General features: G+C 34.2%; 1 protein-coding gene across 1 annotated transcript; it reads left to right on the forward strand.

Moving 5' to 3' along the window:
• Window positions 1–2,405, forward strand: LOC119610696 (BUD13 homolog). Its single transcript, XM_037966024.1, has one exon. The coding sequence runs from the start codon at window positions 98–100 to the stop codon at window positions 2,273–2,275; it is 2,178 nt and encodes a 725-aa protein (XP_037821952.1). The 5' UTR covers window positions 1–97; the 3' UTR covers window positions 2,276–2,405.
• The last annotated feature ends 12,850 nt before the right edge of the window (window positions 2,406–15,255 follow it).

Raw genomic sequence — 15,255 nt, forward strand, 5'->3', positions numbered from 1 at the left:
GGTGAGAGAGCGTGTGTTTTTTTTTCTATTTTTCAACAAAACAAACGTTTTTGTTCAGAAATTTTTTCATTGTGATATTTTTTTAAATAAAATATAAATGTCTTCACATTCTGCTACGAAAATTGATCAAAAAGAATACCTTAAAAAGTATTTGTCAGGCGATAAAGTTAAGAAAAAGAAAAAAGACAAGAAACACAAAAAATCTTCAACATCTGCTGTAAAAGTTAAAATTATAGACGATGATATAAATCATTTAGATAATGGACCAGAAATTGATGAAGAATTGCTGCTGACCGGTGATGATGCTCCTCAGATAGTGGGTGAATATATAGAAGAAAATCCACGCGATAGTAAAGTGCCAAAATGGAAAAGTATTGTAAAAGATGAGCCGGAGGATGATAGAGCTGACAGTCGGCAAAATGAATCAGATTTATGGGGCCGCAAGGCGGGCGATATGAAAATCAAGCAGGAATTTACTGTAGGCAAGAAAAAGCCTATACGTTCTCCTGATAACTCTCCACCTAGAAGAAAAGAAAGAAAACGTAGATCATCTTCATCAAGTCCCGAACGAAGGCAGCGAAATTCTGATTCACCGTCAAGAAAATCTAAAAAAGAAAAGTCACCTTCCAGACGTAGGAGAAATGAGGAATCTCCAGATGTTAGACATAAAATCAAAAAGGAACCTCTGTCACCAAACTACAGAAAAGGAGAACTGTCTCCTGCTAGACGTCAGGATACATCACCACCTCGACGTAGAAGAAATTCTGATCAATCACCGCCAAGAAGAGGAAAAAGTCCTGCTAGAAATAAAAGGAAAAGATCTTCCGATCAATCTCCTCCCAGAAGAAATAGAAAATGTTCAGACGATAATTCACCTCCAAGACGTAAAAGAAATTCTGATCAATCACCGCCAAGAAAACACAAAAGTCCGACAAGAAATGAAAGAAAGAGATCGCCCGACCAATCACCTCCAAGAAGAGAAAGAAAACGTTCCGTGGACAATTCTCCACCTCGACGCAGAAGAGGTTCCGATCAATCACCACCCAGAAGAGGCAGAAGTCCAGCAAGATATGAAAAAAGATCTTATATTCTATCGCCACCTGGCCATGGAAGAGATTCTGATCAATCGCCTCCTAGAAGAGGCAAAAGTCCAGCTAGAAATGAAAGAAAACGTTCACCAGATCAATCGCCACCACGCCGTAGAAGAAATTCTGATCAATCGCCTCCTAGAAGAGGCAAAAGTCCAGCTAGAAATGAAAGAAAACGTTCACCAGATCAATCACCACCTCGCCGAAGAAGAAAGTCAACCGATCAATCTCCCCCACGTCGTAGAAGAGACTCTGACCAATCACCACCAAGAAAAGGTAATAGCCCTGATCAATCACCTCCCAGAAAAAGTCGACGAACACCTGATCAGTCGCCGCCACGCAGAAGAAGAAATTCTGATCAATCACCTCCAAAAAAACGTTCACCAGATCAATCACCACCCCGCAGAAGAAGAGAAACTTCACCGCCATCACGCATAAAAAGAGAAAAACTCTCGACCAGCTTATCGCCGCCTCCGCCCCCACAACGGCGCTCTAGATGGGAAAAGCAAGAACCAGAGAAAAGTCTATCACCACCACCCACCCATAAACCAAAACCTGGCCGTACCTTAGAGGGTAAAAAGGCCGGTTTACAAGATGCACACTCCCTACAAAAGGAAACCTTGGAAAGACGTAGACAAGAAGATATACTTTTCGAGAAAATGTCTTCAGATGTATCCGGTCGTAATGCCGAGGTACAGGTGCGTTCTACCGGTCGTAAAGGACGGCGAGCAAGAGAAGCTGGCGAAGAAGATCCCGAAGAACGTAGACGCAAAGAGGAGCACGAAGAAAAGAAAAAACTACTCTACGATCGTTGGGGCAAGGGTCTCAAACAAATCGAAGATCACAAAAATCGCATGCTCGAGCAGGAACATGAAAGCAGTAAACCTTTGGCTCGCTACGAAAACGATGAAGATCTCGAGCGACATCTTAAAGAACAGGAAAGAGCCGAGGATCCCATGCTACAGTATATGCGACAAAAACGTAAGGAGAAAGAAAAACAATCGGGTAAACCACAAATTCCCCGCTATGAGGGCTCTTTTCCCGAAAATCGTTTCGGCATTCGTCCCGGTTATCGTTGGGATGGTGTAGATCGTTCGAATGGTTTCGAAAAGAAATACTTTGCGGTACAGAATGAGAGACGAGCACGACAGGAAGAAGCCTATAAGTATAGTGTAGAAGATATGTAAGGAGTTTATCTTTATATATGATAAGATATTTGTCTATTGTTAAAATTATTCTTTATAGTTTTTTATTAAATAACTTTAATATGTATATGTATTTGTGTAAAAAAATAAAGTATCATTTTATTTTTCTTAATACAATTTGTTTAAAATGGATTTTTTTATAGGTTTTTTAAGAAATGTTTCACTCCAAAACTTTTTTTTAATATTCTACTATTTTTGAAATGGTCTATATTGGAATGGAACAAAATCATTCATTACATTCTTATTACATTTATTCCAAAATAATCCAATAAACAAGTAAATTCCTAATTTTAGATGTAATTTTTCAAATTTATTTTTCTAAAATTTTTCATAAATAAGTGTTTTTAGACAAAATTAGATTTTGTATTCATGATTTTCACATTAAAAAACAAAAACAATTTTTTTTATAAAAAATTTGTTTTTTCATTACAATTTTTTTTTTGCCAAACTAGATTTTTTGAAAAGAAAGATTTTTCCCAAAAGATTGAAAATGTATAAGAACTTAATTGTCTTTGAAAACTTTTTAAAATGTTAATTTTTGAAGTGATCTCTTTTACAATCAATAATTTTTAATAAAAATTTGTTTTATACAAAATATATTTAAATATTCTACTTCTATTTGTCAAATTATATAGGAATGAAACAATATTGTTTATATTATCTCGAATCAAATAACATTTCCATTTCATCCATACAAAAATAGCCCAATAAACAAATAAATTCATATTTTTAAACAATAAACGATTTTAATTTCTCTTATTCTTTCCATTTCTTTTAAAATTTTAATGAAAACCACTTAATTCAAACTCAAATTTAAGCTGAAAACATGTTTTCATCACTGAAACGAAACGGTAATGAAACATTAACTCAAAACTTGAGTATTTATTTTATATATTATACAATTTATATAACAAAATATTAAAATTATCGCCTTGTATCTTTATTTCTTTTAAAAGAGTTTCATTTCATATGAATTTTTTAATAAAAAATATCAATATTGAAAATTAAATCAATTAAAAGGTTATTTTTATTAATTTTGGTCTGTTTTCTTAACACTGTAATGTTTTCATATAACAACTCTGTTTTCAATAACAGTAGTGTTGTGAATATGCATAAAGAAAACAAAAAATAAACAAAAAAAATCATTAAGAACAACACAAACAAGAGTTGCCAAACTTTAGCAATAACAAAAAAACATCAAATGGTGAAATACATTATGAAGAAAATAAGAAAAATAACAATAAATTCGTTAAAAAAAGGAAAAAATAAACAAAAATTATAAAACTAAAATAACAATAGATTACATATAACAAAAATTCTTATTAATTCTCTTTATTTATTAAAAACAATATTAATATGAATACATTTTTTATATAACTTGGCATCCCTGTTTTCTTATTTTGATTTTTTCCCCCTTTTTCCAACTTGTTTTCGTTTATTCTTCGTGTCATTCTTGTTGGACAAGTGTGTGTTTATTTAAACGCGTGTTTTTATTAGAAAGAATATTTTGGAAATTCTCTTGAAAAACTCTAGAAAAAAGTGTTAAAAACTTATTCAAATTGATAAACTATGTAAAAATAAATGTGCCTTTAACTTTTTAAAAGTGTTTAAAATATTAATAAGAAAAGTCGCTAAAATACTAAAGTAAAAACTGGTAAGTCTTAAAATTATAGTATATTTAAGAATTGCTCTACTTTTTATTAAATTTCCAAATATGCCTAATCATTTTGTTTATAAATACAAGTATCCACAAACAAAGGCAAGAAATTATTTGCCAAATTTACCAAATTGTTTTAAGAAATTCAAATAATATAAATCAATAATATCATTAACATTTTGCTCTTTTTTTTATTGCTTATTGAACTTGCACTTGAATTGTTTGTATTTTTTGGTTTTGTTATTGTTGTTTTGCATTGTATTCTCTCTACAAAAATTACAAGGGCATTTCACATCCATACATCTGGCTGCTGGCTGACTGGCATTTGAAGAACAAACAAAACATCAGCCACAACAACAACAAAAAGCTCCAAAATATCACCACAAGCTACTGCAAGCTGCAGCAGTTAGAAAAACAGCAACAACACAATCAAAACAATGCACTCACACTGCCATAAACAAAAACAAAACATGAGAAAAAAAGCATCATAACAAAAAAAACCCAACAACACATTGCATTAAAACGTGTTCTTTTTGTGATTTTTGTTGTTGTTGTGATTACTTTTTTATATTTATTCTTTCATAATTTATGCAATAAATGTAGCACGAATAAAATGTTGTTTTTTTTTATTCGTTGCAAAACATTTTTATGCACAAACTTTTTATTGTACTTGCTCCAGTAAACAGGCAACAAACCTGTTTAAGTTTGCTTTTTTTTCGGAGGAGAATTTGGCGCGAATAGTTGCCATTATTATATTGTTTGAGGTTTGAAAGGATTTGTTTTTTCAAAGACATTGGAAAAATACTTAACTGAGGTTGCAAACTGTAGTATTTTTGAAGGTTATTGTAAAATAATGAAGCGAAATAATACGTAAACATAATGTTAATGTAGAGTTTATGGACTAAAGTCCAGATAGCAGTTGACTATATTACAGAATAAAGAGTAGATTACAATCTAGAATAAAGAGTTGATTATAATCTAGAATAAAGAGTAGATAATAGTCTAGTCTTTGGACTATAGACAAGAATATAGGTTGGACTATAGATTCGACTATAGACTAGATTATAAATTAGACTGTGGACTAGACTATAGACGAGATAATAGACTAGATTATAGACTAGACTGTAGACTAAACTATAGACTAGACTATAGTCTAAACTATAGAGTAGACTATAGAGTAGTCTATAGACTTGATTATAGACTAGACTATAGTCTAAAATGTAGACTAGACTCTAGACTAGACTATAGACTAGACTATAGACTAGACTATAGACTAGACTATAGACTAGACTATAGACTAGACTATAGACTAGACTATAGACTAGACTATAGACTAGACTATAGACTAGACTATAGACTAGACTATAGACTAGACTATAGACTAGACTATAGACTAGACTATAGACTAGACTATAGACTAGACTATAGACTAGACTATAGACTAGACTATAGACTAGACTATAGACTAGACTATAGACTAGACTATAGACTAGACTATAGACTAGACTATAGACTAGACTATAGACTAGACTATAGACTAGACTATAGACTAGACTATAGACTAGACTATAGACTAGACTATAGACTAGACTATAGACTAGACTATAGACTAGACTATAGACTAGACTATAGACTAGACTATAGACTAGACTATAGACTAGACTATAGACTAGACTATAGACTAGACTATAGACTAGACTAGACTATAGACTAGAATATAGACTAGACTATAGACTAGACTATATACTAGACTATAGACTAGACTATAGACTAGACTATAGACTAGACTATAGACTAGACTATAGACTAGACTATAGACTAGACTATAGACTAGACTATAGACTAGACTATAGACTAGACTATAGACTAGACTATAGACTAGACTATAGACTAGACTATAGACTAGACTATAGACTAGACTATAGACTAGACTATAGACTAGACTATAGACTAGACTAGACTATAGACTAGACTATAGACTAGACTATAGACTAGACTATAGACTAGACTATAGACTAGACTACAGACTAGACTATAGACTAGACTATAGACTAGACTAGACATACACTAGACTATAGACTAGACTAGACTATAGACTAGACTATAGACTAGACTATAGAATAGACTATAGACTAGACTATAGACTAGACTATAGACTAGACTATAGACTAGACTATAGACTAGACTATAGACTAGACTATAGACTAGACTATAGACTAGACTATAGACTAGACTATAGACTAGACTATAGACTAGACTATAGACTAGACTATAGACTAGACTATAGACTAGACTATAGACTAGACTATAGACTAGACTATAGACTAGACTATAGACTAGACTATAGACTAGACTATAGACTAGACTATAGACTAGACTATAGACTAGACTATAGACTAGACTATAGACTAGACTATAGACTAGACTATAGACTAGACTATAGACTAGACTATAGACTAGACTATAGACTAGACTATAGACTAGACTATAGACTAGGCTATAGAATATACTATACAATAGGCTATACAATAGACTATACAATAGACTAGACTAATCTATAGACATAAAGATTAGACTATAGACTAGACTATAGACTAGACTAGACTATAAACTAGACTATAGACTAGACTAGACTAGACTATAGACTAGACTATAGACTAGACTATAGACTAGACTACAGACTAGACTATAGACTAGACTATAGACTAGACTATATATAGTGAAAAACATTATGTTTTAGAAATCTTGTAAATTTAAATAGTGTTACAGGCAGCCCTCTTCTACTTTTTTTTTTTTTTTGCAAACATTACCATTTTTTAAACCTATAGCACGTGTTCCGCATCCAATATTTTGTATAGAGTTTTTAACAACAACCACCGTAACTATTGCAAATATGTACTTCTTTCATTTCTTATGTGGCAGTGGCAGCAATTCAAGCAACACGTTTAACAGCAGGCTATAACAAGGTTCGGGGAAAATGTCATAGTAAGCAAAAGCGTTAGAGATGATTATTGTTTTTCAAGATTCTTGAGTAAGAGAATCATCGTCCTGTGTGTTGTAAATGTTGAATAACCCTAGTATTTATTTGGTTGCTTATATAATGTTCTGCAGTTCTTTTGAAATGATCTAGCGTCACCCATATGTAATAAAGACTTATAGAAATAACTATAAATAACAAATACCTTGAGATGGGATTTAAAAGAATGCAAGGATATATGACAGGGAACCTTAACCCATTTCAAAGTATAGAGGAATTAAAATCAAATTGTTAGTCCCTTTAATGAGGACTACTCTATAGACTAGACTATAGACTAGACTATAGACTAGACTATAGACTAGACTATAGACTAGACTATAGACTAGACTATAGACTAGACTATAGACTAGACTATAGACTAGACTATAGACTAGACTATAGACTAGACTATAGACTAGACTATAGACTAGACTATAGACTAGACTATAGACTAGACTATAGACTAGACTATAGACTAGACTATAGACTAGACTATAGACTAGACTATAGACTAGACTATAGACTAGACTATAGACTAGACTATAGACTAGACTATAGACTAGACTATAGACTAGACTATAGACTAGACTAGACTAGACTAGACTAGACTATAGACTAGACTATAGACTAGACTATAGACTAGACTATAGACTAGACTATAGACTAGACTATAGACTAGACTATAGACTAGACTATAGACTAGACTATAGACTAGACTATAGACTAGACTATAGACTAGACTATAGACTAGACTATAGACTAGACTATAGACTAGACTATAGACTAGACTATAGACTAGACTATAGACTAGACTATAGACTAGACTATAGACTAGACTATAGACTAGACTATAGACTAGACTATAGACTAGACTATAGACTAGACTATAGACTAGACTATAGACTAGACTATAGACTAGACTATAGACTAGACTATAGACTAGACTATAGACTAGACTATAGACTAGACTATAGACTAGACTATAGACTAGACTATAGACTAGACTATAGACTAGACTATAGACTAGACTATAGACTAGACTATAGACTAGACTATAGACTAGACTATAGACTAGACTATAGACTAGACTATAGACTAGACTATAGACTAGACTATAGACTAGACTATAGACTAGACTATAGACTAGACTATAGACTAGACTATAGACTAGACTATAGACTAGACTATAGACTAGACTATAGACTAGACTATAGACTAGACTATAGACTAGACTATAGACTAGACTATAGACTAGACTATAGACTAGACTATAGACTAGACTATAGACTAGACTATAGACTAGACTATAGACTAGACTATAGACTAGACTATAGACTAGACTATAGACTAGACTATAGACTAGACTATAGACTAGACTATAGACTAGACTATAGACTAGACTATAGACTAGACTATAGACTAGACTATAGACTAGACTATAGACTAGACTATAGACTAGACTATAGACTAGACTATAGACTAGACTATAGACTAGACTATAGACTAGACTAGACTAGACTATAGACTAGACTATAGACTAGACTATAGACTAGACTATAGACTAGACTATAGACTAGACTATAGACTAGACTATAGACTAGACTATAGACTAGACTAGACTAGACTATAGACTAGACTATACTAGACTATAGACTAGACTATAGACTAGACTATAGACTAGACTATAGACTAGACTATAGACTAGACTATAGACTAGACTATAGACTAGACTATAGACTAGACTATAGACTAGACTAGACTAGACTATAGACTAGACTATAGACTAGACTATAGACTAGACTATAGACTAGACTATAGACTAGACTATAGACTAGACTATAGAATAGACTATAGACTAGACTATAGACTAGACTATAGACTAGACTATAGACTAGACTATAGACTAGACTATAGACTAGACTATATAGACTAGACTATAGATAGACTATAGACTAGACTATAGACTAGACTATAGACTAGACTATAGACTAGACTATAGACTAGACTATAGACTAGACTATAGACTAGACTATAGACTAGACTATAGACTAGACTATAGACTAGACTATAGACTAGACTATAGACTAGACTATAGACTAGACTATAGACTAGACTATAGACTAGACTATAGACTAGACTATAGACTAGACTATAGACTAGACTATAGACTACTAGACTAGACTATAGACTAGACTATAGACTAGACTATAGACTAGACTATAGACTAGACTATAGACTAGACTATAGACTAGACTATAGACTAGACTATAGACTAGACTATAGACTAGACTATAGACTAGACTATAGACTAGACTATAGACTAGACTATAGACTAGACTATAGACTAGACTATAGACTAGACTATAGACTAGACTATAGACTAGACTATAGACTAGACTATAGACTAGACTATAGACTAGACTATAGACTAGACTATAGACTAGACTATAGACTAGACTATAGACTAGACTATAGACTAGACTATAGACTAGACTATAGACTAGACTATAGACTAGACTATAGACTAGACTATAGAGACTACTAGACTAGACTATAGACTAGACTATAGACTAGACTATAGACTAGACTATAGACTAGACTATAGACTAGACTAGACTAGACTATAGACTAGACTATAGACTAGACTATAGACTAGACTATAGACTAGACTATAGACTAGACTATAGACTAGACTATAGACTAGACTATAGACTAGACTATAGACTAGACTATAGACTAGACTATAGACTAGACTATAGGCTAGACTATAGACTAGACTATAGACTAGACTATAGACTAGACTATAGACTAGACTATAGACTAGACTATAGACTAGACTATAGACTAGACTATAGACTAGACTATAGATATACTATAGACTAGACTATAGACTAGACTATAGACTAGACTATAGACTAGACTATAGACTAGACTATAGACTAGACTATAGACTAGACTATAGACTAGACTATAGACTAGACTATACTAGACTAGACTAGACTATAGACTAGACTATAGACTAGACTATAGACTAGACTATAGACTAGACTATAGACTAGACTATAGACTAGACTATAGACTAGACTATAGACTAGACTATAGACTAGACTATAGACTAGACTATAGACTAGACTATAGACTAGACTATAGACTAGACTATAGACTAGACTATAGACTAGACTATAGACTAGACTATAGACTAGACTATAGACTAGACTATAGACTAGACTATAAACTTTAGACTGTGCTATTTACCAGACTATAACCTTCACAAACTCATAAAAATATGATTCCATCGTAATTCTAACTAAACGAATTATAGAACACAATTGACCTAGAATCCTTATAAGGACCCCTTTACCATTATAAGTTTTTAATGTTTCCATTTATTTTAACAACTGTCCTTGTCCTTTGCTATTCCTTTTGATGGCAGCCTTGTTAAAAGTCCCCCTTTCTATTAGTTGCTTACAAAACTCAGGAAAAACTAAATCATTTTATAAGGAAAGGGAAGGTCTTTTCCTTCAAATTCCCCCTGTTTTTCAAACATGTTCAAATAAAACTTCTTTGTTCAATACCAACTATTACTTCTAACAAGGGTAAGAAAAAAAACAATTCAACATTGGGGTTGTTTTCAAAAATCTGTTTTGTAAATGATTTTCTAACATGATTCACTCGCAAGTTACCTTCAATGACATTAAAATTTTTGATGATAAAAAAGGGAAGAAGCAACTACTGTGAGTACTTTACAAGCCTTGAAAATTCCTTTGGAAAAGTTTGTGTGTGTGTGTGTTTGTTGGTGCACGAATAGTTTTTAAGTTTTTTAATTTAAACTCCTGTGAAATAACTTTACATGATGGTTTTTGTGTTTTTGTTGTTGTTCTTTCGTGTAAATAAATCCCTCTATTGTTTTCCAAAGATCTCATTTGGCTTTGATATTTAAATCATTGCTTTTTGTTGTATTCTCTTATTGTTATTGTTGTTGGTGCTATTGTTTTGTTGCTATTGTCGTTGTTGTATTAGATCGATGCTTTTTTCCTCTTGAGTTGTTTGTTTTTTTTTTTCGTTTTTTTTAAATGAGGGATGTCATCCTAATAAGACTTGGATTTGGTGTGTTATTTTTGCATCTCTAAAGGATCAGTTTTGTTATTTTAGGTGTATGTGTGTTTTTTATGGATTTTCTATAGAAAAATAACAACATTTACTTACTTTTGTTGAATTCAGAATTGTAATCTTTGAGAATATACTAAAATGCACTGAGAGAAATAACAATGAAAGTTTATCAAGTGAATTCTCGGTCTTTCTTTGAAATGATTTGACATGGGTTCGAACCAGAGAATCACATAATCTGGTACGACGGGAGTCGGTAGCCCATAGGCCAGAGTTTCGGACTGTGTTTTGTCCCAAAATTGCGTGAAGATAATTTTGCTTACTGTGGGACTAAGCGTTGGAAATGAGTTGGTATCAAGTGTATGTGATAACGAATGGATGTAAAGGTATGCGGACCTTACCCACCCGTATACCTAGAGTGAGTGTGTCGGATGTTTTTCTCAACGAGAGTCTCGGATGAATGAGAAGAGTGCTTCATTGAATGGTAATGGATGTAAGGTATCTTATACAAGGTATATTGTTAAATTGTCCGGGTATGTTTCAGGGTTTACTCTTTTCATACCAGATTTACCACCGTATGTTCACTGTGAGTGGATCTATACACTGGAAATCTATAAAAGACTTTGTTGTTGTTGTAATAGCTAAAACTATACAATAATCTAGTTGGGGGTTTCTACATCAATGTCAAGGCCTAAAAATTGGGCTACTTCAACTGGATGCGTCCATAAATCCATTGGACAGAGAGAAGTAGGGTTGGCTGAGCAGTTGAATATGTGGTGGGTGTCATGAGGACCCTGACCACATGTAGGACATTCGTTGGGGACGGCACGGTCTATACGTGACCAGTAGGCATTGAGCCTGTTGCTCCATCCCGATCTTAGTTGTGCCAGAACTACTATTGTTTTCCGCGGCAGGTTTTCTTCCGTGTTTGCTATGGGCGGTGGGCGACCTCCAAGTACGACATTCATGCGGTATCCTGCGACCGCGGAATTTATGGCGTCTCTATGAATATCGTTCAAAGCTGCCAAATACGAGGACTGATCCAGTGGATCCCGCACATATCTGCATATGTTTTCCTCGTATATACGAAGATCCTTCCTGACATGCCTCGGGGGAGTATCCAATTGTATGATGTTAAAATTGGGATGACTTCTCCGATGACATCCCAGGAGGAACTGTTTAGTCAACATGACATTGTGTTCCTTGACTGGAAGGACCTTCGTTTCCTCGTTCAGGTGATGTTCCGAGGTAATTTGTAGGCAGCCCGTTACAGTCCTTAGGGCGGCATTTCGGCAGCTTTGATTGTTTCTCCACTGGGTATCACTTAGCGAAGGTGACCACACTGGAGCAGCATAGTTAACCACTGACCGACCAATCGTTTTATATGTAGCCAACAAGGTTTCTTTATCCATACCCCAAGTGCGACGACTTCGCTGGTGATAATTGCAGGTTACGCGCAGTGAAGAACTGATGTATTTCGTGGAGATAACCATTCACCAGAACGCATAATTCATCAATGTTGTGGCCCGTCGCCATGATTGTACAGTCGTCCGCATATGAAATCACTTCCACGCCTTGTGGAGGTGCGGGGAGCTTAGAGAGGTAGAAGTTAAACAAAAGTGGCGATAGTACTCCACCTTGAGGTACGACTTGTTTAACTCTACGGGGTTTAGAGCGTCTGTCTCCAAACTCCACGAATGACTGACGGCCACTCAGATAGTTTACGATCCATCTCTTCGTGTTGTTGTTCGTGACTGACAGTGTCGAAGGCCTTCGACAGGTCAAGAGCCACTAGGACCGTCCTTTCACAGGGCCTCTGCTGATTTAAGCCTTGTGAGATCTGAGTGGCAATGGCGGTTAATGCTGTAGTGGTGCTGTGCATTTTGCGGAAGCCATGCTGGTGACGAGCTGTATGATTGTCCCTCTGTCGCCTCTTTCCCAGATTTTAAAATGGGAATGACTCTACCCTTTTTCCAGGCTTCGGGTATTACGAGGCTGCTCACTGACTTGTTGAAGACCATAGTCAGGTACTCAACTCCCCGCTCGCCAAGGTGTTTTAACATCAGCATGGATATTCCGTCGGGCCAATCGCCTTAGATGGTTTAGCGTTGTTGATGACGTCTGCAACTTCAGCTGTGGTGAAGGGTTGTAGTATGTCCGGGACTGGAAGGTTGTGAAGTTTGCGAACAACACTTCGTTTCGCCTTGTCTCTCTCAGGGTGCTCAATGAATTGCCGGCAAAATGCGCGCGAGCACCCTTCAGGGTCGGAAATGGGGATATCTGCAAACTTAATAGCGACCCTGTCATCCTTCTTCATCGGGTTAGAGAGAGATCGAACTGTAGACCTCAACTTACTAACACCCGAACTCAGGTTGCAGTTCTTCAAGTGATCTAGCCATCTTTTCCGCTTGTCCTCATTTACCAACCTGCTGATTTCAATATTCAGCTGGTTGAGTCTTGGATCACCTGGGTTGGTATTTCGGATGTCATCTCTTTCATCTGCAAGCCTGGCTGCTTCTGCTGGGAAGTGCGGCCGCACTACGGATATACGACCAGCAGGTATAAAGCGAGCAGCTGCTGAGATGACAGTTTCACGGAACTTCCTCTCTGAATGGTGTACTTTGGAGGGAAAATTTAGATCACTGAAGATGCGTTCGGACTTTCAAAAATTTTAACTTTTTTTCAGTGTATTCCTTTTAATTTATTTCCTCAATAACTTTTCTTTACAAAAGAACTTTAAATCCCTGATTCTCTAATGAAATAAAATCTATAATTTACCTAACAAACCCTTAGGTCATTAAAACACCGTATATAATTTTTTAAAATTCCATAAATTTCTCTACAGATTTCATTGTTAACACCACAGAAACAAACTGCTAAAGTTTTCCCTTAAAATGCCAACAATTTTTGAAAGCATCAATGTCGTTTTCTTTTGTTTTGTTTTAATAATTGGGAAAAATGCCAACCTCTTTAGAATAATGTACCTAAGTACTATTAGTATGGGTTAAATAAACTAGTTTTTCTAAACCAGTCCATACTATAACAGCAACGTTTGCACGTGTGCTTATTTTCAATGATTTCATGATTTCGTTAAGGAATTTTAAACCAGAAATTACACACTTTGTAATAGAACTTGACCATACAGTTGCAGTCGTAAGAGATGCCATCATCCACACAGCATTTAAAGTCTTACAGGGCTTGATATGGAATTTAAAAGGGTGTGTTTCCTTTACATTCTAAACATTCATTCAATCATCTTTCCTTCATTTCCTTCATTTCATTTAAGGTTTTTGTCTTGCAACTCTGCAGGATCTTACTTTTTATAAATTACCACTAATTTATAAACAATTTTTCATTTTAATAATGTCAATTATTCTTTAAAATTGTTGCCTTTACAATAAAATATAAACTTCCTTTTTGACATTTCATCATAAAAAAGGACGTCTTATAATGTTGTGTAATATTTTGGGTTGTGTAACATATAATTAATCTCTAGCAATTAGCCTGTGTTTTGATTTTTGTTCATTGGGTTTTTATTTTGAAATTTTCTTTACATATTTCTATTATAAAATTTTTCCAATTACAAAAGTTTCAGTTCAAAGTTTTAAGTAGTTTTGGTGTTTTAGATTTAACAAGGTTGTGATCTATGATTTTTTGCTTGTATTGTTTAATCTAAAAACAAAGAGGAGTTATTAACAAAGAAATTGGGATTGTGGGTATATAAAGATATTGTAGGGATATGGCAAATGCTATTAATGTTAAGCTCATGGCGTGCTAAGGAGTTTTTTAACTATTTCTTTTAAAAGTTTTTATAATTAAAGGGTCAAGTTTTGTGTTAAATATTGAGGTCTTCTTATACTGAATATATATTTCTCATGTTGATCCATATTTTTTGAGTATTAAAGCCTAATTTAAGGGGATGTAAGAACAGAATTTAATAATATGCTACATATCCTGCAGGATATTTGATCTAGATGTTCAAACAAACTGCTTACATATACTTAATATGCTCGTTCATTTCTAGTTCAGTTCTAGTTCAGTTCTAGTTCAGTTCTAGTTCTGTTCTAGTTCTGTTCTAGTTCTGTTCTAGTTCTGTTCTAGTTCTGTTCTAGTTCTGTTCTAGTTCTGTTCTAGTTCTGTTCTAGTTCTGTTCTAGTTCTGTTCTGTTCTGTTCTAGTTCTG

The sequence above is a fragment of the Lucilia sericata genome, unplaced genomic scaffold (genome assembly GCF_015586225.1).
Source record: "Lucilia sericata isolate MDLA Ls3-8-SP2 unplaced genomic scaffold, ASM1558622v1 Contig001267F_arrow, whole genome shotgun sequence".
In the NCBI taxonomy this organism is placed as follows: domain Eukaryota; kingdom Metazoa; phylum Arthropoda; class Insecta; order Diptera; family Calliphoridae; genus Lucilia; species Lucilia sericata.